General features: G+C 32.9%; 1 protein-coding gene across 1 annotated transcript in view; it reads right to left on the bottom strand.

Moving 5' to 3' along the window:
* Window positions 1-3,200: 3,200 nt before the first annotated feature.
* LOC124362004 (facilitated trehalose transporter Tret1-like) overlaps window positions 3,201-27,062 on the bottom strand; it is a 31,546-nt gene continuing 7,684 nt past the window's right edge. Inside the window, exons 3-8 of the mRNA XM_046816137.1 lie at window positions 23,079-23,252; window positions 22,177-22,388; window positions 18,074-18,269; window positions 15,667-15,863; window positions 4,128-4,381; window positions 3,201-3,509 (exon numbers count right to left, since the gene is read on the bottom strand). Of these exons, the coding sequence (XP_046672093.1) occupies window positions 3,263-3,509; window positions 4,128-4,381; window positions 15,667-15,863; window positions 18,074-18,269; window positions 22,177-22,388; window positions 23,079-23,252 (1,280 nt within the window). The 3' untranslated portion in view covers window positions 3,201-3,262. The remainder of the gene's footprint in view (window positions 3,510-4,127; window positions 4,382-15,666; window positions 15,864-18,073; window positions 18,270-22,176; window positions 22,389-23,078; window positions 23,253-27,062) is intronic.

Consider the following 27,062-nt stretch of genomic DNA (forward strand, 5'->3'; position numbering starts at 1 on the left):
TTACTTTCAAACAAAAATTAAGGTACTTTGGGGAACTTGGTGCATAGTCTTGACTGAGTGATAAGCATGAGAGCTGTTGTGTGCTCTGGTGGTAATATTCTTGTTATCTATTTATTTATTTTTAATAATTTATTTGTTAATTATAACATTTTTTGCATGATGAGTTCATCAAGCTTTGTTACTTTTCTGTTTTGTTTATTGTTATTGTTATGAGATGTAATATTCTATTTATTGTTATTGCCGTTTATACTCTGTTCATTTACATATTGTTTCTCTATATATTTTTACTTACGTAGAGAACCGCAGCCTTGCCCCTACGTAACGGTGAAGATTACCTTTCTCTATAATTATAGTAACTTTAATCTTGACAGAAGAACATTACTTCGGATTGGGTTTACAACACTTTAATGCGACAAATTCTACTTGGACTAAAAAAAGCAAAAACTAGCGGAATCCAAAAATATATGTTTATTTCTTTTTTGTAAATACTAATAAAATAAAATCTTGTAATATTGATAGAGTAAAGTTAATAGACGTTCGCAAGGGAGGTTATGCCATACTTTACCACAGCAGCGTACACCTTGAATACTGAACAATTCATTTATAACTCGTTTCCTCCCTCTTGGCGGCATTATGTAAAGCTGTTTTTGCCGTATCTAAGGTGCGGCTTGACCTAGATAATACTTGAACAAGTGCCAACATTCCTACGGTACCAACATTATACGTGGGGAACATTATTTATACAACAAAATTATACTACCTATGTCCTGTCCTTTTTGAGAGACTCTTTTAAGTTAATTTTTACTATTATTCAGTATTTTCATATGTATCTCATTTCAAGTGTCGGGAAATGTCGAGTTAAAGGTGAATTGTGTATATTGAATGTATTTGGAAAACATTTTAATTTAGAGAGAAACATATCTAATGTGTTTGATAGTAATTTTCGAAACTCATTGACTGAGTAACATATCGATGCAAGTATTTATATTTTATAAAATATTTAATTTAAACGCAATAACAAATTTTCTGTTAATATTTCAAAAAACTAAATGGAACGACATTACGGAATATACATTAAATTTAATATAAATGTTTATGCAGCAGCATAATGGAAGACAATAAGCCTCTTCTTCGAATTTTTTAAGCACTCTTATTTAAGAAATCAATGGTATGGCAGAAACAGCCCATCAGCCTCATCATTTTCACAAGTGGACCATGGAAGTGAGTAGTGACGCCTACTGAACAGATCAAGTGATCGAGTCCTTGATGGAGTACGGAAATCCATTTGGAAGAGAAGAATTGGACAGTCGAGCAAGAAACATCATCAATTTGGCAAGAAACAAGGTATCGGCGACTTCACGCTTGACTTGAAGATCTGGAAGAGGAATCTCGGCCTTAAGTTCAGCAAGTGGCAGCTCTAAAACGGTGTCCCTAACGAGTCCCTCCAGTTTAAGAACTTCCTCTGAATAGCTTCAAGTATATTAATCAGACCAAGCTAGTAGGGGGACAAAACAGGACTAACATACTTCAGGAGCTGACGCACAAAGGATGGAAAGAGTGTTTTTAAAAAGCTGGACTCGTGTCATGCCACGAATTGACCTTGCGATGAATCCCAAAATCTTGTGTGCACGTCTGCATAAATCATAAACTAATCATTGAAGGAGAGGTCAGCACACAAGGTAACAATTTTTTAATTTTTAAAATTCTGTTTTTAAATTGAAAACTTGTTTTAAGGAACAAAACTGACCGGTATAGACTTATCTACAATTTTACTAGTAGATATAAATTTTCCCAAACGCTTAAACAAATCTTTGCATCTTAACATTCCAATTCATTTCTCATTCAAACTCGTTGTTAAAACTTTTAATTTATTCAAACTCTTTAATCTTAAAAGACTCAACAAGGAATCATGTTGTTTCTGTAAAAAAACCTAAAAACTCTGCAGTTTTCAAGTCTAATTATAACTTGTCGAAAACAATCCAGAAAGGAAGGATAGTTCAATGTTTAAGATAATCTTCTTAAAAAGCCGCCTGTAAAATATTTACATAATCACTCAAAATATTTTCTTAAGCTTAGCTTGGGAGACATATGATATTCTAATGCAAAAGTTTAAGTAAGTTGAGACTCGTAACAGTTCGTTTATTCTTTACGTGTTAAAAAGAAGAATACGTTTTATAAGTTATAATGATTAAAGATCAATTAAGTGAACATTTATTAAAAATTTGTTTTAATGATTGACGAATAATAGGCCAAATCCTCCTGTCAAACCAAATCGAACAGTAATTTTGAATAAACATGAAACGGAAGTTATAGATTTTGGTTACAATAAAATTAATTATTGATAAGTATTATTTGTCTCACTGGAACGATATAGTACAACCATGTGAGTGCTATTGTTTTAAATTCTTCCAAAAACATATAATTTATACACGCTTTCGAAAATATTCTCTGTTTTAACGTTAAAATGGGTTTAAAGGCGTTATAAACTGTAATTGATAAAATAGAAGACATTGCCATAATGATTTACAAACAATGTGTTCCCATAAGGGGTTTATCGCAAATTACCAATTTACGAGAGCTTATATATCATAAACTGTAAAAGGCAGCAAAGAACCAATAAGAACAAAAGGTGTTGAAACTTTTATCGGCTTTAATTTTGTTTACATGTAAGTTTTCGTTCGTATCAAATCTTACTGAGATATGTACGAAAAACCAGACAAAAGAACTTTTAGGTTATACTAACAGATACCCTCAACAACTGCCCATAGTTTATTTTTCCTTGGCTATATAGTAACTGTATTAATTCTATGATTCAGTCAATCAAAAAATTTACTCCAACCGATCGAAATCTTAGAGCTTTATACGTTTTCTAATATGACTTACGGTAATAATAAAACTTTTAATACTTGCAACACCAATTATCCTGAAAAGAAACTAATATTCAATCACTTTTCTTACTACAAAATAAATAAATATCCACAAACATATACTTTTTACTAACACATGAGATTATTTTCTCTTACGACTAATTTCACAGTTTGTCACCTAATACGTAAACAGATTTAAATGAAAATTCTGTATGATTACAAATAGGAGTATGTAATGAGAGGTGTTTAAAAATAAATGGAATTCAATCACTTACAACTACATATATCAGACTACATTTAAATTTGGAGGGAGGATGAAATAAAACTAATCTGTTTTGTACAAACTTTATACAGGTTTGTCTTTTTCAAAACTGATTTTTTCTTTTGCCATCAACTTATTTTTTCTTTTCACTGGGATTCTCTTCGTCGGTGAATATTCTCTCAATGAGGTGAAGGGGCACACCCTCCGTCTCTGGGAGCCGGTAGTAGAAGAACACGAGCCCCAGAAGGCCCACGGACCCATAGAGGAAGCAAACCCCTGATAATTGTACTAGGGATACAAGGTTGTAGAAGGTCTTGATGATGATGAACATGATCATATAACCTAATGCGGCTGCCACACCTCCAGCGACTCCTCTACCCCTGTCAGTAAAGAAATTCTTTAACATAGTTTTGGAGAATCAATGATATTGAGAGGGTGATCGGTTATTGCTTAGTAGACCTTAGGACCTTACAATATCTCATTCTTATTTTGCCAAAGATAATAGTTTAGTCTGCATGTGTATTACGGATCCAGATTAAGTTATTGCTGCTAGAGATAAATACACACGAAAGAAAAGTACTATTTATAAGCATGTATTTTTGTGGGAAACGGAAGTTTATTGTCACTGTCTAAAACTGATTGATCTCAGTTCTATTGAAAAACCAAAAAATAGCCATTGAAAGCATTATATGCTTTATTGTGAATGTTTTAGATATATATCCATGTTTCTTTTTTTTTTTTTTTTTTTTTAAAGCCATACCACTGATGATAAAATGTCAATAAAATATATTATTCATGTAGAATTTGATTTTTTTTATTGTGATATCCTTAACCACTGAATGTTTCTAATCTAGATAGAATATGATACGTTAAACTAGCAAATAAGTCTTGTCATTTATTTTATTGCCTGTAGAACCATAATTTATCTGTAAAAATTGTTCAATCATGAAATTTTTTATATTTAAATGCTCATCTTAAGATTATTATAAGATACTTACTTGAGAGGAAACAATTCCGAAATTAGTATCCACGGAATGCAGATGATGCCGAGGGGAGCTGCAAAGAAGGATATGCTGAAGAGCACAAGAGGTATCCAAGAGATCTGGAGGCCCAGAGCGACGTAGAGGGCCAAACCGTAGCAGCAGCAGAGGCTGAGAGACAAAGAGACGAAGGTCAGCCCTCGCTTTCCGGTTCGACGCATCATCAAGGTGGACGTGAGGGCTCCAAGGGTTGTCAGGATACTTCCTGCTACCTGAAATTTGGGAATAAATTATTAATGCAATCAGATGACAGATAAAAAAAATAATAGGTGAAAAATATTTTAACTTTATTTTTTGTGCGTTCTTGGTGCATCTTCAATATTATGGCAACTATTCCCTAAATCAAATATTTTCCTTAATAAAAAATACAGGATATTACTGTATTATACTTTACCATTTAATCATTATTTACCAAGGTAAAATAAGTACAAGTAAAGTATAATCTTATATTGCCTAGTTTACTGTATACCTGTATGTTTGTGTTTTTTAGGAAATATTATATATTTAAATTTCATAAGGGTATGAATTTCAAACGTTCCGAAATGGTTAGTCTAATTAACGCAAGATTTAAAAAAATATTTTTAGATAAAGATCGTATAAGGTTTTAAAATGGCGCCCATTAAAATTTTTCAAAACTGCAATGTCTAAAAAACTGGAGATTTAATGAAAAACATTTTGATACCAAGTTTGTTGTTCTGCGATATATAATAACAATGAGTATTAAAGGTTTTACTGAGAATCATTCTCATCTAGTCATAATATATATCGATAGTAGCACCATGTTGTATTCTAGATAGCGATTCTTCCCTCGGCGAACTCATACGATTGATGGAATAGTAATGCAGATTTACACTCAGCATACGGCTTCTGTTGGTAGAAGGCCAGAAACATCACAGAGCCAAAGCCTATTAGTATAAAAATGAAGTTAAATGTTATTTTTGGTGATTCAGAATTCACTTGTTGTCTGTCTGGAGATTATGCTGGGAAAAAAGAATGAGAAACAAGACACAATCTGCCAACTTTCTGTTCAGGAACCAGGCACAGTGCCGGATAGCATATTTATGCCATGATTATAGAACGCGAGGTATCAACCTCATTCATACAAGGACATACAAAAAGTCCTTAAAACGATCAGGTGTCTGTCTCACGAAATGGCTCAGCAACTAGGAGCTTTCTCTAGTCAGATTGTGGAGTCGGATGTATTATTGTGCTCATTTCATTTCAAGGTTGCTGTCGTCAAAACCACTGACTCATATATTCAAGTGTTGTTAGGCTTATTGACTCATCAATGTTGCAACTGTAACTGTGACTCATCTGCATCTGTGTATTCCGCAGCTTTGCATGCAGTTAGGAAAATCCGAGTCAAACTTTAGAACTCCGGGGAAAAGAAATCTTTTGTTAACAGGACAATAAGTCGTTTGTACAGGACAGACGTTTAGTCTTAGTTTAACTTTGTCGCAAGGTTTGTATTTGTCTAGCATGGATTGGACACCGTATATATACAATCTTATATAATCAATATCATTATTACATAGTTATTGGATATTGATCTTTTTATCAATCAGAACTCTAGAAATGTATTACCAGAGAAGAACTAGTGCTGCGGCCGTTGTGGTAACCATTTTACGTTATTGGAAATTATTTCTCTTTACAGCAGGCTGAGTCAATTAAGGTGTCCTAAACATATTTTAGCTCCGATAGTTCTCTTAATACATATTCAGGACACTTTCCCTGGCATATTCTGTAAAACAGTTATTAAATAATTGATTAAGCTACGAAATTTCTCACCATCTTAGTACTTTTAAGTAATATTCAACTGATGGAAACTGCAAGTTACTGCTTTGGTAAAATAAGGTATAAAACACAATATAGTATTATTAAGAAACATTGTACTTGTCAATGACTTGTCGATGTTTAATCAATAAATCTGTAATGTGTACGTAATATGACAAACTTTTAGCCTTGAAATTCTATGTAGGTGTTTGAACTTATCCGATTGATTTGGATTTCATTTTTTGCACTGTCGACAGACTACATGTACTCACTTGGTACACCTGAAGCTATGAATAAATTAATATACCATATTATCTTATTTGTCTTTCTAACAGGTTTCTCTCTTACGGTGTATTGCCAAATTTGTACAAAGTATTAATTTACTTCATCGATATCTGAGTGGATAAAGTTTAAAAATACGTCACTTTTATGTGTTTACGTCCAATAGTAGTTGATTATCTTGTAGCGTGATAGCTTTTATTTATTTTTGTAGCGCAAAATTACTACACTTCACTACAAACAAGTCTGTTTAGATTTGGTCAAGCTCCTCTTGTAATTTTCCAATTCTTAATGTCACTAAATTTCCTATAATTTTTGCTGAGGCCTAGCAAAGGCTATCGGAAAATTTTCTTTTCTATATGTCAGCTTATAAGCCGTATTAAAATATTAACTTGATTTTAATTTTAAAATGTATTGATACATTGCATTTTTTTCAATAAATTTCAATCAATTTAGGTGCCGTTTAGTATTTATATCAGATCCCACTTAAAGTCTAATGAGATGTGTATTACTTCTTTTGAAAACAGCTTTTTAACTTTGTTATGTCATTAATTTTAATTTAGTTTTTATCACTTACAAAAAGTGTCATATGAAGTGGTGGCTGTAAAGTGTCATTCCTGTATTTAAGTCAGTCTGTCTATCCATCTCTCTGTCCTTATAGTATCTCAAGAACTAATCCATGTATTTGAAACTATGCGTTACGCTTCATACTACAAATACATGATTTTATGGTGCCTTGGTGAGTAGACTGTATTATTTAAACCATAGAAAACATAACTTAATGAGCAAACCAAGTGTGGCAAGAAATATTATTTCATCTGTTGAGTTTAAAATTTGCATTCCCACATAAACAAGAATGAGATCAATCATGTTACATGTCCAACCATATTATTTGTATGAGAGTCATTTAAGCCTGTTAAACAGTACGTTGACACAATTCCTCTTTTGTTTTCCGGGAGATGGAAAAAATTATTTTCTCTATGATTTCCTGTCTGTTTATATGTCCGTATGACATCTCGAGAATTAAATGAGCTGTAGATTTGACATTTTGCATGTTACCCAAAGAAGCCAGTCACGTGACACATGTTTTTTTACACCTTCCTTTATTTATTTCGAAACATTTAATTTAATAAAAATTGCTAAACTCCTTTAGAAAGCCACATATTTCGTACATTTGCAACAAATGCTTCAATATTACATATTTTCCACATTTAATTGGTTAAAAGTAATCGGTCATTTGTTCCAAACTTTTTAGTTTTTGCGCAATTATCAGAAATATCAGTGAAAGCTCGATTCAAATGAAAGGTTGATTTATTAAGGTATATAAGATCATATGGTACCCTTGCTTAGCATAATATACAATGTACCATTCAATTGCCCTTTACATTCCTTACGTAGGCGCACACACGCACAATCATCACTAAAGCGGGTCTTGACCTTGCCAGACCATTATGATAGGGTCTAACAAGGCAGACGAGATTGTTGTCACTAATTGGCTCTCTAATTAATTGGATTGATTAACGATCCCTAGAGGGTCATTATATTGCACAGGCCAGACGTACGCGCTTTTTTACTGGACTGTACCTCTCAACCTACGTTTTAAGGTATATTTATAAATATATTTGGTTTATCCGTATAACCAGGTAAACTCCTCGTATTATATATTAATATCGTTTTGTAAGCGTGGACGTTTTAACGTTGAATGGTAGAGAGGGCTCCTTAGTCCTAACTTCACCTCCGAAAATAAACACAATTTCATCACATCCATTTCACTTCGTTTCAAATTCAAGAAGAGTAAACTATATATGCTAAACCAGAAATAATGTTTATAAGGTGGTAGCGGATAGCTTAAATTTGCAAAAGCTGTTAAGAGATGAATTTGCTTACTCCTAGTAAATATGCTCTGGTCTATTATAGATGAGAAGACATAATCATTTAGTATTGGGTACTGAGTTGGAGCAATTTCGAGCTAAAACAGTAGATCATATTTGGCTATCAATATTGTTAATAGGCTTTTAATACATACACGTGATATGAGAAGGAATTAATTTCAACTAGTAACTACAATTCAGAACTCACTGTACATTTAACTCATATATTCCCTTCTTATATTTATCTCATATATTGAATCTTTATCTAGTGCTGGTCTTTACATGGAGATGTGGCCCATGTAGCGAAGCCAGACGTCGTAGTATGTCATTAGAATCTGAGGCTACTGAGGGTAAGCTAACATTGCAAGATGTTTTTAAAGCTATACAGGATTTGACTAATGAACATAAGAAACTCAATTAAAGAATTTAATAGGTCTTATGAGGCCTTGAACGATAATTTGGAAGAAAATACTAAAACCTTAAAAGAGCAAACTGAGAAAATGAAACAGTATTTGGAAAGAATTGATAGCCTAACTGCTGAAAATAAATTTTTGAAGGAAAGAGTACACACTTTGGAAATTAGGCTTGATGAGGCAGATCAATATTCTCGCAGGAATTGCGTAGAAATACAAGGCGTCTCAGTAAAAAATAATGATACCATCCAGACTGTCAAGGATGTAGGCAAGGCCTTAGGTGTAGATATTGAAGATAAGATGATAGATGCCTGCCATACTCTGGGTAAAAAAGGTCAATACAAAGGACACTCCAGGCATAATTGTAAAAATTTGTCAGGAGAGTAGATGCAGAGGCCCTGCTGAAAAAGAGATGAGAGAAAAGAGACTTCTCCACCAGACACCTGAACTTGGCATCGGATAACCTCTAATTTACATCAATGAATCTTTGTCCCCGACGAGGAGGAGGTTGCTGGGCATGGCGAGGGTAAGTGCGGAGGGAACGAGGTTACAAGTGGCTTTGGGTGCGAGGAGGTAAGATCTTTCTCAGAAAAGAAGATAATGGACCTGTAACTGTTGTTCAATGCCAGGCTGACCTTGACAAAATGTAATTGCTGTACTAAAAGTTTTGTATATAGTTATAGTGTTGTATATATAGTTAGTTATAAGTGTTATATGGTATCTAATAATCTATTTGATATACGTTGATTGGTAAAATTAACGCCTAATGGATTACATTGAAAGTATTGAAATCTTAAACCAATGTGCAGGTCTGGTCATTGTCCATCAAAACCATTAGAAGTATGAGAGCTAATTTTGATTTATTTCTAGTGAAACTTATCCGTACTAAAGTGGCTACCTAAAATAATAATATTATCGGAAATTTGGATCAATGCTATGAAAACACCATTCTATAAAATTCCAAATTATATTTTACATGCTAAAACAAATGAAGATTATAGGGCTGGCGGTATTGCAGTTTTTTGTACATAGTAGCACCACTGATTTTGAATCAATACCAATTCATTTTGAAACAGCTGATATAATGCATTTTACTTTTAAGGCAATGGGCTATCTTATAAATTTAATTGCTGTATATAAAAGGCACCAACATCCTATTAAAAAATTTCATTGATGAATTAAGACAGTATCTACAAAAACCAAACATTAAGATGTGTAAGGTTATGTTGATTTTGGGTGACATGAATATAAATATTTTAGATGATAATTCAGAAATTGACGATTATAAAACTAAACCTTGGCTTGTAATGGAATAGAATCACTTATTAACGACCCTACTAGAGTAAAATACGAATTCAAAAACATGTTTGGATCATGTACTTGTAAAATCAGCGAACAAAAATAAATTGGAAATTGAGGCGAGTGTGATTGATGTTTGTGTATCAGACCACTACATGACAGCTGTCTGCATGCAAGTAGGGGCCTCTCCCGCGCCATCTGACTTGCTCGAGGTCGCGCAGTTGTCTTATCGCGTCAACAATGAACAGCTGATTAAAAACCTCGAGATGGCAGATTGGAATGACGTTTTCCAGCAGCGTAAACGCTACTATAGCGTTTGACGTATTTTATATTAAATTAAATCTTATAATTACAAATTCAAAAAGGGTTGTAACATCGAAAAAAAATCTAACATAACTAAACTTAAACCTTGGATTGATTCAGCTATATGCAAGCGTATTAAAATTAGAAATAATCTATTTAAGAGTCTTAAGAAAAATCCTAATAACGAAGTAATGCCAGAAAAAGTTTAAAGAATTTAGAAATAAGTTGCTGATTGATATACGTGATCTAAAAAACAAATACTATTCTGAGCTTTTAAAAAACTACAATGGTAATTCTAAAAATACATGGAGTATTTTAAAGGACATAACGGGTCAGAAAAAATGCAATAATTCTGTGATAGCTTTGGAAGTAAATTGTAATATAGTATCTGATCCCGAAATAGTGGCTAATGAATTTAACAAATATTTTTTATCTATTCTGGTGAACTAAGTAAAACAATTAAGAAACCAAATAATATTGATTACACGAATATAGAAAGATTATTTATGAAACAATGGACCACTCAATCAATGTTTCTATTCCCTGCAACTTTAAATGAGCTTATAATAGCAATTAATTCCTTAAAAACAAGTAGCGCAACAGGTCTGGATGGTATTAGCACATCATTGGTTAAAGATACCTATAGCAAATTTGCAGATGTCTTGCTTTATATTATAAATTTGAGTTTTGAGACAGGGGATTTTCCAGAAAAGTTGAAAGAGGCTGTAGTCATACCAAATTTATAAAAACGATTCTAGAACCTCTTGTAATAACTACAGACCTATATCATTACTGTCCACATTTGCAAAGATATTTGAGAAAATCATGAAAAATAAGTTATTACAATTTCTCGAAAATACAAATTTTTTCAGTGCAAACCAGTATGGATTTAGACAAGCCATGAGTACGGAAACGGCTTTGCTTGAGTTTATGAGTAGAGTGGGTAATGGGATTAACGATAGGAAAATGTAACAGGGCTTTTTCTAGATATTACGAAAGCATTTGATACAGTTGACCATTCAATTCTTTTAAATAAAATTATACGCTTGCGGAATCCGAGGGGTTGTTTTTAAATGGTTTAAGAGTTATTTATCATGTAGGAAGCAATGTGTTAAAGTAAGTAGTACCTTAAGTCAATTTGGTGAAATAAAATATGGAGTACCTCAAGGGTCAGTTTTAGGAGCCACATTGTTTTTAATATATATTAATGATCTATGTAATGGAAGGTTTTACGGTAAGGTTACTGCATTTGCAGACAACACAGCACTTTGTTATGTTGAGAATTCATGGGGAGAAATTGAAGTAAAGATTAACAAGGATCTGAATGCATTAAGGTGGTGGTTTTCAGTTAATAATATGATATATTAAGTCCTCAAAAAAACCAAATACATAAATTTTTCGTTAAAAGTGCCTTATCCACGCTTTAAAAAATAAAATTATGTATAAATGTCTTAACTGTATAAGCACTAATTCTCAATGTGATATAAATTGCAGTCTAGTGGAAGGGGAGGATTCGCTGAAATATTTGGGGTTATGGCTTTGATAAAGATTTAAACTGGAAAACTCATATTTCAAGACTTAAACAGAAACTAAATAATGTAATAAGAATCTTCTATTATTTGAAAAATATGTGTGATACTAAATTGTTAAGAATGATATACTTCTCCCTGGTGAACAGTAGGATGGAATATGTTATATCGTTGCTGGGGAGGAACGTACATAACTAATTTAAAGCCTATAATAACAGTTCAAAAAACATTTTATAAGAATATCATGAAAAAGAAAGAAAACTGAATCATCCTAACCCTTTGTTTTTGAGATTGAATATTCTTCCGTTAAGATATATGTTTGTTTTTTAAAGTTTTAAAAATATTTTTCTTGAGAAGCAAAAAATCATAAGTCAACAAATAAATTTAAACTTAAATTAAGAAATGCAGAAGGACTCATTAGTACCAAAAACCTTCAAATACTTTCTTTACAAAAACTTTTATTTATTTAGCACCAAAACTTTTTTAATCTGTTACCACAGCATATAAAGAGTCAGTATTCAATTAATATTTTTCTAAAACAGCTTAAAAAGTGGCTATTGTCAATGAAGGATATTGAAGAAGTACTTTTTAAAATTAATGTTTAAAATGAGATTTTTCCTTTCCTTGTAATCTGTTTCCAATAATGATAATATGCATAATTTAGTTTATGTTCTGGTTGTGTTCATTGTGTTTTCCATGTTTATTTGTTTAATTTTTTACATTTAGGCTTAGTTGATTATTTTAATGTATAGTTAAGATTTTTTTATTAATTTAGTTGTGTTTATCACGAACTTCATGTAGAGTAAAAAATAAATAAGTTTTACTAAAAATATTACTGTACTGTTTGTAAAGCTGCTAGTTTTCTGTTAATTTTATGATATTTATTACTCCAAACAGGCTTTGCCTTGGAGTTTTTTCTCTTTATTTTCTCATAGTGATAGTGTTATAGTAGTTTTAGTTGCATATGTATGTATTGTTTTACGTGTAAGTAAATGTATGTTTTTTGGTTAGTTTGTAAAATTTTATATAAAAACCGTATCTGTAATTTATTTGTGAGAAATAAAGTTTCTTTCTTTCTTTCTTTCTTTCTTCTTTATTTCACATTTCCCTTAAATATGATCTATGTTCTGCTGCAACTAAGTTGTCATTAATATTGTAATTCGTATTAGTTAAAGACATTTGTTATTTTTAATCATAGCTTCATCTTCGGTGTGGTTTTAAATCAAAAGTCGGAGTTTAAATGCTGCTAATCATCCACGGACTGATAAAACACTCGCCATCAAACGTGTCCACGATTATTACTATCGGAAGAATGAACGTGTTCATGTGTTGAAAAATAGTCACGTTCAACACAATGACGATATGCGCTGACGTGGAACAGACTGCGATAATGATGTGGCAGTATGACGTGCGTAATGTCACTAAGTTTCCAATGTTGTTGAGTGAATCGAGTAAAACCGGTTTAGGTTATAGAAATTGAGTAGCCTAGTATCATTTATACAGGATATGGAAGAATTTATTATGATAGAGTGATTACATCGATTTACAATTTTGCGAAGGAATGCAAAAAAGATAAACAGTGCAAAAAAGATGCACTGTGATACTAACTGTAATTATTTTCTATTAATATTCAATGTTGAGAAGTTTTGTTTGTGAATAAATTGTGTGAATAGAAAAACGCATGTGTGTAAATATGAAAACGGTTATAGTATTTTGTTCTATATTATTCATTATTATTTAAATCTATTTAACGATTATTACAAAACGAACGGGAAGAGGATTTTATTGAGGATCATACAAAATCAAAGAAATTTCAAGAATTTTCACATAAGGAATGTTCGAAAAACGTTTAACACAGAGTGGTTCTGATAAAAGTGCGTATTTTATCAGGGTTGATAGAGAATGTGAATATAAAAATCTTTTCGTCACATACACATGTGGTCGTAAATGTTTCGTTTCCGATAAAATTGAGAATTTGTGGAAGCCTCGTTGTAGCAGCACGTAGTGTTCCCTTTGAGATCCGGCAAGAAAAAACGCAAAGCTACTGAAACTAAGTGTTTTCCTTCTCAATCACAAATAAAATAACCACTTCATGCAAACAATAATGTGAAAAATAATACTAACAATTTGTACAGCATTGACACAAACCAGAAAATATTGCTAACATTGCTAAATTGCAACATTTGCCGTAATAATGCTTTTACATTCTTGTTCACATTATATGGTTCTCTAATGTGTTATTACGAAGGAAATAAAGTTTTGTTTCAGAAGCTTTGCGTTGTTTTAGGCGAACGCGTTGGCTACAAGGAGGCGTTTCTCAAATTCCCAATTTTCTCGGAAACGAAACATTTTAGACTCCATGTGTATTGGACTGAACATGTTTGTATTAACATTTTCCACCAACCCCAAAAAAGTGCACACTTTTATCGGAATCATCGTTTATGTAACAGAAAGTTCAAAATCCGTTGTTTGCCTCTAAATCTTAAGCTTGTTTTTATACGGCTCTTTAATACAAAAACAATTTCATACAATAATTTACATTGTTACCCACTACTAAGAATCAGTTTGATCCCTTTAAAAGTAACGGACTTGTAAAGCAACTGATCTTCCGGGATTTTAACTGAAACATTTATTTATATATTTTATTTATTAAAATATACTCATTTTATCACTCCCTCAGGAATTGTGCTTAGACCCAAAAAAATGTAATCTGTTGCCTGAGAAGCAAGAGGTAGTTTTTCGTTAATTCCTGGAAATATTACTGTTAGAGCGTTTGGAAACTATAAATTAATTATTTATCATTTTGTTGAAGTTTGCATTAATATTTCAGTAAAGCTGTTTTTTGTATACATAAAAATATTTTTGACATTTAACGTAATCTTTTCAAGGTAAAATATTTAACATGAGAAATAATACCTAGTTTTTCATGATTTATGAACTTTGGAAACCGTCGATAAAATCAAAATTTATATATAGTGTATTTACAGGCTCAAGGCATATCCGGTAATCCCACTATTTTTAATTAATTTTTAACAAAGGTTTTTTCTAAAAAAGCCTGAAATTTCTCCATAGTTAGAGTATAAGTCTCGTAGCATTGAAATTGAGGAACGAACTTATGTAACCTCTTCTCCGTGGAATACGCCAGAAAAGCGTATTTGAAAATTTAAATGCGGAAAGACTTGCTATCCATATATTTTGTTTAGAAAATAGCCTAATGAATTCCAAACTTTCATTCTAAATGTCTACTGCACTAAGCACACATATTATAAATGTTTGTTATTGCTAGGAATCTCAGTCGCCGAACCTTTTACCGATGCACATAACCTAATATTTCATCAATTCCAGAATGGATAGCCTACATGGCTTTGGGCTTTTACAGGTTGTCCATATACATGTGCAGTTTTTCTCTCTTCCTGCACATTGATACCCACTGTGCTGTGGTGTTTAGAATACTATACCACAGGGTATCTTCACTTGGATAGTGAGTCATTCCAAGACCAACCTAATGATACTAAATTTTATTGAGAGACCTTCTTCTAGATATTTAGACCTCCTAGTTACACCTTTGTGCTAATAATTGTTATTGGAAGACCTTCACGGGTATAGCGAGTCATCTATAGACACACCTGACGTATTAATTTTGTTCTTTGGAGCCTTTTAAATGGGATAGTGAGACATATTTTAATACACTTTATATACTAATTCCATTGTAAGAAAACCTCCACAAATCCAGGTACTTTGGATGTCAAAGAGTAAAAAGCAGTGATCCATGTGGCTTTTTTATAACAGCTTAGCAAGTTTTTTAACAATTTAAAATTATATTGTTAATATTTCCAGCTCTGCTCTTTTATATGCATTAATTGCACTTTTGGTTTATCATCCTTTGACTGAACATGTCTCTCCACAGCAAGCGCAAAATATTTCAAGAACTTGATTTTGTTATCGACGAAGTACATATGAACCGGAAAACCTAGATGGTTATAAAATCAGCCGCGTAATAGGTCCTATATGACAGGAACAACTGACTTACAATGACTAGATGAGGATCCACGGGCACTCCCATGTCTTTAAGCACCTCTATGAAGAAGGGCCTCATGCCACATAGACTCGCGCAAGCCGCTATGAAGAAGTATAGGACAATTATCCTTAGAGGCCTCTGCACTGAAGGGTGCAGGAAGATCTTCAACTTAGAATCCATACGGGAGTTGTCTGCTAGTTCACATTCTCCTGTAAATAGAAATAGGCATATTTTTTAGTTTACATACAAATATAGTGCAAAAATAGTTGGTTTATCATCTATTAAAAGGGATGTCTTTTAGCAATAAGCTCGTAAGAGAATTTTATGATACAAGGCATTTTTAAGCTATGTGGTTAAGAAGAATATATATAGGCCTAGTGTGAGTAAAAAGTTAGGATACACTCGGTAAAAGATAGAGGGATGGAAGTCAAAATCTCTTTCGAAAGGACTTGATAAAAGAAGAAGATCAGTAAAAACTAGAGCTTTCTATTTCAACCCAGTACAAAATGGCAACTAGTTGAAATTAATTAAGTTAAAAGCATGGATAGATCCTGCTCAACCTTCAATGGACAAAGATAGAAAAATGAAAGTCTGGACAACCCTCTAGGAAATAAAAACAAATTGTTTCCCCCAAATGCGCTTTTTTCTGGCCATGTTCATATTTTTAAGTGTACAGTTACAGTAGCACTAGTAATTACAATTACGTTAAGCAATAAAATGGCTGGAACTTAATAACTGCTCTCCCAGGACAATTTGAAAATGTTCAACCCTGTTATAGAATCTTGAACCGGCACACTATTTTTTAAAAGACTCATCAGTGACACCTCACTTGAAAGGTCTTGATAAAAGAAATTATAATTTTCTATATGCACATGACAATAAACTGTTTATAACAATACAACACGCGTAATTCTCAGTAAGTTAATTATATCAAAAACTAAACTGTGAAATGTTCAGTTAAATCGACGCTTGTTATTTACTTAATTTTAATTTTTTCTAGACACGTTTTCATGTACACCACTCACCACTAGTTTTTAAATGTTTGACAATTCAATTTTTAACATTTATTAGAATACCGTTTAACTTAATTATATCAATTTTAAATGTCCCATCAATGTGCTACTGGACACTGATAGTACAATGTTTTAGTATAAATAATGTCTCCACGTTCAATGTTGGTAGCGTACAGAAGTTGGCTCAGGTTCAAGTATTATCTAGGTCAAGCCGCACCTTAGACACGATAAACACCGCTTTACATAATGCCACCAAGAGGGAGGAAGTGAGTTATAAATGAATTGTTCAGTATTCAAGGTGCACGTTGCCGTGGTGGAATATGACATAAACTTCCTCGCTAACTTCTCTTAACTTTACTCCATCAATATTAAAAGATTTCCCTTAAGGGAAGATAAGCAAATTAAACAAGATTTGCAGGTTTCCGCCAGCATTTTATTTACCTAATGATATTAGTATATTTATGAATAGTGGCATATGATTACAATATATTCGGCATGAACCTTTTGTACTCGTTTATTAAAATGGGTTGGTCATTGAAATAAACAAATACACTTTAGATTTTTCAATAGATACAAAAACTTACCTAACTTAATCAGAAGTTTACAAGCATTAACCTGATCGCAAAAAAAACAATAATGATTCAAATTCATTTTGTCCAAGACTTATTCACTGATAATATTTCTTTGGTTTTACATTTTCACTTCCATGCAGCTTTGTCACAAATCATAGTAATTGATTTTTGCTGCTTGGGAATTATATTTATTACTTAAAAATAATCTGTGCCTAGGATACAATTACGGCATAAAAGGACCAACACATTTCAAATCACTAACAATTCAAATTTCAAATCACTTGACGATTAAATTTATTTAGACCATGATTATCTTGTATACAACCATAATCGGTGACATAGGTCTAAGGCAACCGGCTTCAGAAAAAAAGTTAAACTTTTCTCCTAAAGGTTCTTTCATTAGTACAGTACCGCAACTCTCACACTGAGGTTCTCCCGTTTTGTAAGTACTTAATAAGATTAAAAAAACCAGCTTTTCTTAAAAAGAATTATTATATTAAGCATAAAAGTTAACTTTTTTGAGCTTTAATGCTAGTTTATATCAAAATGAGACCATATTTAAAAAACTAAAATGCAACTACTGTCCTAGAAACTATTTAATTTCATTCTAAAAAATGTACAATTTTCGCTCTCTGGTTTCAGGGTATTGACACAGTACCTTGAGCATTTAAATATTCAATTCCTCGAAAGTGAAGGTATGAATATCTTTTAATGCCAATTACTTATTTCAGTAATGTCTGATGTGTAATTTGGAAAGAAGGTGGTGGCCTGTTGGAGGAAATTGCGTAGTCAGTTAAAAGCAAGTCTAAACAGAATTATAAATCCTTTGCTTACCTGATTCTGTTTGCACAGCCTTGTATTCAGCACTAGAGACCACACGGATGCCTCGAGACTGCTTGACGTAGTCTGTTAGAGCGTCCAACTCCTCTTGTATAACATCAGGGGAGACCCATCCGCGCAGCCACTGATAGGCTTTACGGGCATCGTCCACCCGTCCCTTAGTGACCAGCCAGGCCGGTGAGTCTGGCACCTACAAATATTTTAGTCTAAAGAGAAAATATGAGGAAAAGAATTAAATAAAACATGATTACATTATAATAAGCATAGTGTGGCTATGGTAGGGAGGGGTTATATTCATAAATATTGAATTTTGAATTTAGCTGTGATTCACCTTCCTTTTATTGCAGCGTCTGGTACTGTGTCGCTGTTATCTGAGACTTGACTCCTGGAATCTGGAGTCATGCTTGTCTGAAGTCATGTTGCACAATCGTGCTTGGAGATCGTGTCTATCACATCGTAGAGCACTGAATTGCGTACCTGATGAGACAATTAAACTACCACTTCACCTATTTATAGGTGTCTCTGATGTCGAAACGACGTAAATGTTTCGTTTTGAGCTTCTCCGTCGTCGACTTTCTTTGGATCTCTTCAAACGAACATGACTCCAGATTCCAGGAGTCAAGTGTGAGACAACTTCAAATACCTAACGCTGCAATAAAGGAAGGTGAACTGGAATTAAACTCAAAATTCAATAATAAACATATTGAATTACAACTCCCCATCTCATTCATTATGTAGCGAATTATTGTTGCTTTAAATAATTTCAAAATTCCATATGCTTAAGTCTTCTCAGTTACACAATTATAGAGCCATAAAATTACCGGCAATTTTGTTGTACCTAGCAATTTACCGCTGTTTGTACGTTTTAGAAGTCAGAGATTCGTGTAAAAAGAACCAGGGGTTTTAGTTCCCAGAAGAACATTCTACATCAACCTAGGAAGTTATTATTTTTTAATAATCCTAATATATTTATAAAGGATATACAGTCTTTGGGTTAACCGATTTTTATAATTTTCAACATAATGATTCTTTAAGACAAGTAGGGAAATATGAACTCATAATAGATGGTTCTGACTAAGGATATTGGAGAAACAATTAGAAATGTTTCTCATAGCATTAATTTTCGGATAAAAACTTTTCAACCTTAATTTTGGTGAATACTACCAGTTAAATATCTGCCTGAGGAAATTCCAAGAACTTTTACATTACCAGTTACGCTTATTATATCAGGAATCACGCATGCATAGGTGTTGTGATGCCATTATGAATACAAATTAAATTGATATACGGTGAATTTGTTTCAGGTGATTCAGACGTCCAGGGCCCCCATGTGTTCCATTTCTACAAAAAAGTGGTTGTTGAAACGTTACAATTCTTCTCGAATGGTGGCCGCGAATTTATCCGATTCTGGTTTATTTCACAAGTGGGGATATTAATGCCAATGCGTGATGTCATTAGTCTGAAGAAAGGCGGTGAGATTTACATGGCTGCTAGACTTTAAAATAACCAATTATTCAGACTACGAACGAGCCAAAAATGTTTACGTTATCAAATGAGAGGCCGATCCCTTTTCAGCCTTATTCTGCCGTCCTCATAGGACACTGGCCAGTACGAGGATCTTACCAACAAAATTAGAGCAGGAGGGTCGATACACTACTAGGTCGATGGTACTGTTAAAAAGTACTACTACGGCCACATACAGAATTCGAACCTGCGTTATCTCTAACTCAGGTCTAAAGACCAACGTCTTAGACCGCTGGGTATCGGCTTTGATTGATATGGATTAGCACGGTGGTATCAGGGTTCCAGATTTTTTAAGCATTTCCGCCTCCTATGTACGACCACTACAAGAACTGTTGAAGAAATCACTAATGAATTTCTCTCGAACAGCCTTTTGTAATCCGTAAGAGCAGGTTCTTCACAGGGCCACAGAATCCCTCCTCCAATATTTAACCACTAAGAGAGTTGAATATAATATTCAGTTTTAGCTGATCAGGATTGAAAACACGTATTCCATTGTGGTTACCCCCCAGATATTAGGTTTCTTCCTGGCATTATATTGTAACATACATAATATAGCTAGATATAATCAAAAACAATCAAGTTTAAATTCCAAGTGTTGTATTTTTTAAACAAAAACCCTAGCATATTATTGAGTAGTTTTATCAATAACGTATTTTAGAGGTTTAAATACAGTATTAGCCATAATAAACAGTACTGAAACTGAATCAGCTGTAGTTGCCTTCTCGATCAGCTGATTCAATTGTCGATTGTTGCCAAGGCTTCGTGTTCATTACTACTTTCTTATTTGAGGTTATTTTTATCTAGCATGGTGCTAACAACGGTAGAGAAAGTTTTTTATCGTAGAGCATTATTTTTGCTCATATGGAATTGGACGTGCGGGTGGGCCAAGCTTGTCATAGACTATACTGCATTACGTTTTCAGGAACATTTCCACAAAAACCGGCCTAGTAATGCTGTGATTCTTAGTGTTGTTAAAAAAACATCGAAGAACAGGTAGTGTTTTGACACAGCGAAAGGGCTTTTCAGATCGCCCAACTACTGTCTGTACAAATGAAAACTACGGAAGAGTGTTGCAGCAGGTGTTACAGTCACCGAAAAGAAGCCTAATGCGAGCTTCTCTTAAAATGAATATTAGAAATACGTCAATGCGAAGAATATTCAAAAACATTGTTGGTTTCCCCTACAGGATACAAACTGGACAACCTTTGAACAGTAGAAACAAACTAGCCAGAGTTCAGTACTGTGCTTCAATGTTAGCAATGTGCTATGAATAAACTGATGTTCTGAGTAATTTATGGTTTCAGATGAATGTCATGTGCACCTTAATGGTTTCATAAGCAAGCAGACAACACGTTTCTTTGGATTTGAACGGCCTGACATTGTTGTAGGCTACATCATAGTAAGTGTGTAACCATTTGGTGCGCTGTATCTGGGAGGGGTATAGTGGGACCATACTTTTTTGAAGGCAACAAAACTGAACGGGGGTCATATTGAACTACCCGAGCTTAACCAATTTTCCTTCCTTTGACTTTTAGTTATTGGTAAAATCTATATGTAATGTTGCTGTTTTTACCATAATAAAATATTACCAATTCAGTACAGTTTACTTTTGCTAATACAGTATATATATATATATATATATATATATATATATATATATTCATATAATTTATTTCAGATATCTGAGATTTAATTTTCAGGCAATGTTAACAAAACTGTGTTACGCGATTTGAACCATATGCAATTCAGACGGATAGGATAAAGGTAAAGACCTGCAACTGTATTTAATTTATCAAAGTTATTAAGGTTGGATATAGACTAGCTGGTCCACTATTTATGTTGGCCATTCAGTAAAAAGGCTCATAATTTCCGAAAAATTTTTAAATATTTTATCTACGACTGAAGTGCAAGGTACAAACTAATCACAAGTAATTCCGAATTTTGATCGTACTATATCAATTGAAAATTAACATTTTGATTTATCGTGTACATTTTAAGAATTATTATTACTTCTTTGTTTAAATTTTATTATTTACAACAGGTGATTTAAAAAGATAAGGTTTGCAGGGCAATGTAAATAATTGTTACATATCAAAAACATAATAGTATGTTGAGATCAAAAACAAAAACGTAAGGTCGGAGGCGCCTGCGCTTTACCTCCCTCCCAACACAGTTGCCCTGTTCTATCTTGCTTCAGATGACGTGCCGCTATGCCGCAGGAAGTGCTCATGTTGATATTTCCTCGGCTCTCACTTCCTCTGTCTTGCATGATACGTGTCATTGAGTACTCCTTTTTTGCAGTGGTATGGTTGATAATTAATCTAATCACTCTGAACCCTAAGTACATGTTTGATGTTCTGATACCAACATTAACTTTGGCTTGTTCGTCGCCACATTATATTGATTATTGTGACTGTATCTACTCATTTAATATAAAGACGGCAATGTCCAAAATCTATGTATCTTTTTTAAATCGTAAAAACCATACAGCTCGTAATTAACCAATACATGGACGTTACAAAACAGAAGTTTCATAAAGACACATAAGAAACCATTTGTCACAGAAAACTCACCAAGGACAAAGCCACGAAGGCAGTGACAGGAGCTGCGGACGTGATGAGAACCATGGTCCTCCAATCTGTGGTTGCCCCGATGACCGACTCCAGAGTGAGCCCGACGTTGAAGAAGATGCCTCCCACCGTGCTAAGGACCCCCCGTAGTCGTGGCTCACTGACTTCTCCAATGTAAGACAACACAGGAGCCTCCATAAAACCAATACTGAGACCTGAAAATAACTGTGTGTCATAAAAGTGTTTCTACCGTATGTAAAAATCCCATGATAATTATGTTTCCTTATTAGATAAAGGGTACTGGAATTCAATGTGCCTAAATAAATAATATTTGTACAGGTATTATTTATTTAGGCACATTTACTTGTAAAAAAGTACCGTTAGAATAATTACCACAAACGGTAATCATCAACAAAACATATCATAAGCTATTACAAGATAGTAAAATAGTAAGACAGAAAGTGATACAATATGATGTCCAGAATCATTTCATTTTCCTTGCACAGAATTGTTTTCTTTTAGGGTGAACCTTTGATTGCAATAGTTACACAAGAGATAAATTATCCAATGCTATAACTGAGGCACGAGAAAATGATCGCTCGGACTGACATCTGTGAATGACAGGCTAAAGTAGCTCAGGTAGTAAATATGCGAACTGTAGAAATCAAATTTACGTTGCACAGCACTATCGTCAGACCTCAGAACTAACTAAAATTATCTCTCGGACCTCAACACACTTTGTCCGCATGAACGATTTATCGCCTGTTAAACTAAAACAACCAAAGGTATACCAGTATTTGATTACGAACACATCAACTCATTGAAACAAATCTGTTTCATCATTTCATATTGAATTTACATTACTCGGTAGTCATTTCAAAACTTATAAACACAACACTTCCTACCTAACAAGGTCACTGCTGCGAAAAGCGTGAACTTGGTAGTGGCATAGTAGAGCATGAGCCAAGCTGCAAACTGGGGCACGTTGACGAACATCATGCACTTCTTGCGGCCCAAGAAGTCCTGGAGGAAGCCGGACACGACACTCCCCAGCGGTTGAATCATGAAGATAAGGCCACCTGCGAGGAACAAGCAATCATAGACCGCTGAACTGTGAAATTCAAGATGTCTTCATTTTCAATAGCTCACACTGGAAATATATCGGATAACTTATATATTACTTTAATATGCTCATCTGAAATGCTAATATGATCATTGTCTACGAGTACATAAGTTTAGCCGGAGAGTTTGTTTTAAGGATTATTCAGATACGAGTAAAACCGAAAGAACTGTTACTAAAGTTATCTTGATGAAGCTTAAATAGGGTATTACAACTGCTTTGTATCACAAGGGAGATGTGTAAAAGTAAATTAAATACTTTATTAACAATTTTAATTCTAGATCATGAACTAATGAAGGATTCGAACAGAGTAAACATATTGGTATTATGCATGTAGGTACCGCATAATTATGTATATAAGACGTTTGAAGATTAAACGTCTTATATACACGTTTAATTACACATAAATGTCCTGTCTAAAACAATGTGCACATCTAGTAAGACAGAAGATTAATCTATATATCTGAATTACAATGGACACTTTACCTAAAAGTATATACTACTCTGAAAAATAAACTAGAATTGTGTTATGTTTTTACTATCGTTTTACATCTGCAATTGCACTAAAAACTCTAATGATTTCATATTCTTCATATACAGGTGTGCTTAAAAATTTGAATCGGTCTAATATCTTCTGTACTCGTAAACGTACGAACATAAAACTTCAGAGTCTCGGAGGAATGACCCGTAAGGAGTTGGTGTAAAGTCTTAATGTAAGCATGGGTCGATGTACTTACCATGTTAAAGGTCTTATTTAATTAGTAAAAGCAAACCGCAAATTAAACCTTAGATATTACACAGTTTCAAGACTTTTCAGCACACCTATATAAGCTGTCAATAAGAGTTATAAGTTTAAGAAGAGCTCTTTATTTCATTTCAATTACTATTGAGTATTTATTTGCTAGAGTTAAACCTTTATTAATAAATTATAAACGTACTTGTATTCATTTAAGTAAACAAATATTTTCCATTGAGAGAGCTCTGGCCTTTATTCAGAAATTAACGCCAGAAATAAAAAAAAATACATAAATACCCGAATGCCTTTTATTAATAGTGTATTTTCTAAGTAAGAAAATCCATCCTTTTACGCTAACGCTGAAACTGTCAGAATGTTGCGTCACCGTTCTTGCCAACATATAAACTCTATTAGGAGACATTTCCGGACTTATTGAACTAAAACGATTTCCAAGCAATTCGATTTCTTTATGTATCCATAACTGTTTTAATTCACAAGGGGGCTGGCCCAGTAAAAAAAAAATTTTTTTGCAATTTTTTTTATATTTTTTAATTTTTTCTTGTTTATTTACAATTAATTTTATGTAAATATCATGGGCATACGATTTTTTTTTTGGCTGAGTTACAGGTAAAAGTGTAAACGTATGTCAGACAAGACTTTGTTTTGATTCTATTTTCCAGTCATTCATACCAACAAGCAGTTGCTTCAAACAGTCTTGGGACTTTTAAACATAAAAACACTATCCCCAAAGCCATCATGCTGGAGATAAAACCAATATTTGTAGACCTAACAATGCCAAACCTCCTCCAAAGATGTCTTATGGGAAAAACACAGAACTCCAACGAAAGTTTCAACAGTATTTTGTGGTCACTGTGTCCTAAAAAAGTATTTGCAGGAAGGGATATTGTGGAAATAGCTGCTCATGAAGCTTCCCTGATATTTAATGAAGGGAATAATGCAAAGTCAAAAGTGCTAGACCACTTGAAAGTCAAACCCGGAAAACACTTCAACAGCTGCATGGAGACTTTTGACGTTCGACGAGTGCGCGACGCAAATAAAAGAACTATGTTGGCAAGTCTGGAAGAAAGGAGAGCAAGGAGAAGGCTTAGAATAGAAAAGGAAAGTCAAGAAAAGGAAAAGGAAGGTGTTTCTTATGCTGCTGGAGGATTTTAGAGTACCATTTTAGTAAATTTATCAATAAAATATGTTTGTTTGCTACTTCCCGAAACATTGTTTTTTTCCTATTATTTACATCATAACTCCAAAAGTATTGGAGCAATCTTCACCAAATTTTCACCAGATCTTCATTTTAGCTGTTTAAATGGCTTGAACTAAAATTAAAATGGTGAGTAAAGTATTTCTTATATTCCAAGCCTATTACCTTCTAAAAACTCAATTTTGTTTGGTGAAACTACTTTAAAATTCAGTAATTTGTTTTATTTGTACATTTTTGATATAGGCCAAGAAACTATTGCCTAGGAACAAGATACATTTTATTTTGTGAAATTATCTCATAAGGTAGATTACTTATCATGTTAAAACTATTAGACTAAAGATTTTTTTTTTTTGAAAAAAAAAAACAAAAATTAAAAAAAATAATAAATTTTATATTTATAATTTTGTTTTTTCTTAAGTGTGTATAAAAAGTCTATTTTGACTTAACCTGAAAGTTTTAAACAAATTGGGCAATATTTGACTGAGTACAAAATTGTTTTCCAAAACCATGCAAAAGTGATTGCGATACTGGGCCAGCCCCCTTCACTTAATATTTTACATCATAATTTTATTCCTCGTTAACTCAGATAAGGAAAAGGGTAATGCTTCGGGCCTAAAACGCCTTTTAACAACGAACGGCTTAACAACACACATTTCCGTGCATTTAAAAATTTGCGACCACGATTTTCTCAACTATTACTGATAAGGTATACAGAGGCATCTGAGTTCGTGATATGGTTTTAAATATTAATTCTGTAACACGAGAGTGGAGTGGAAGAAATATTTCAATGTTAAATAAAGGCCACTACCTTTTACATGTTCGGTATAAAAGTTATATAGACAATTCACATAAGTGCTACCATGAATATATTTGCTAAAGGTCAGTTTTATATACATAAAATTCATACAAAACATTATTCGTCAACAGATTTGAAAGCAGTTTCGAGAAATTATGACCTAATTGTTTTCAAATCACAGAAGGAACAAACACAATCAACTCTACTACAAAAATAATATACAAAAAATGATTCACGTAGTTGAAAATGTTGTCGCCTCTATTAAGTAGTTCCCTTAATATGCTTCATATACTTTATAATATGGATGAAATATATGAAAAAGGAAAATATTTCAATTGAATTACTTTTTATGTATGTACATGGAACAAAAAATTCATAAAGTTTATATTAAATACTAAATATATTTAAATTTATAGAAATTAGTTATGTATTATACGGACAAGCCATTTCTAAGAATTCCATCATTAAGGCAACAATAATTAAAATTATCGCTTGATACTGGAATTGATTTACAATTATATTATATCCATAGATATTGTTCATCTTCTTGTCTTAAGTATGTCGCAGTAGAATAGATAACTGATGTAGTGTTCTTGTCATCCAGATAGCTATATGAGTTTTAAATGAACCTATCTTGAATCTAGATAAATGTATCTTGAATCTTAATGAATTAACACGAGTTTATGAAGTTCATTAGAACTCAGTTTATTAGTTTAATGAATAATAAACTAATACAAAAATCTAATAAATCGGAAGGAAGTTATGAAAAATTATAAATGAATCAAGAGAAACCCAAAAAAATTACCAAAATATAAGAAAGGAACAGGAATACAAATATGAATGAATAAGTAACAGCACAATTGGAATTATATTAAATTTAGAGATTTTTAAACTAATATAGCTGAGAAATAACAATTTTTCAATAAAAATATGATGTACCAAGCACTTTAGTTTAGCTTCATTAGGGTATTATTATTTTGCTGTTGGTGCAATATTATACGAATCTTAATGTATGCATAAT

This window comes from Homalodisca vitripennis, chromosome 5 (genome assembly GCF_021130785.1).
Source record: "Homalodisca vitripennis isolate AUS2020 chromosome 5, UT_GWSS_2.1, whole genome shotgun sequence".
In the NCBI taxonomy this organism is placed as follows: domain Eukaryota; kingdom Metazoa; phylum Arthropoda; class Insecta; order Hemiptera; family Cicadellidae; genus Homalodisca; species Homalodisca vitripennis.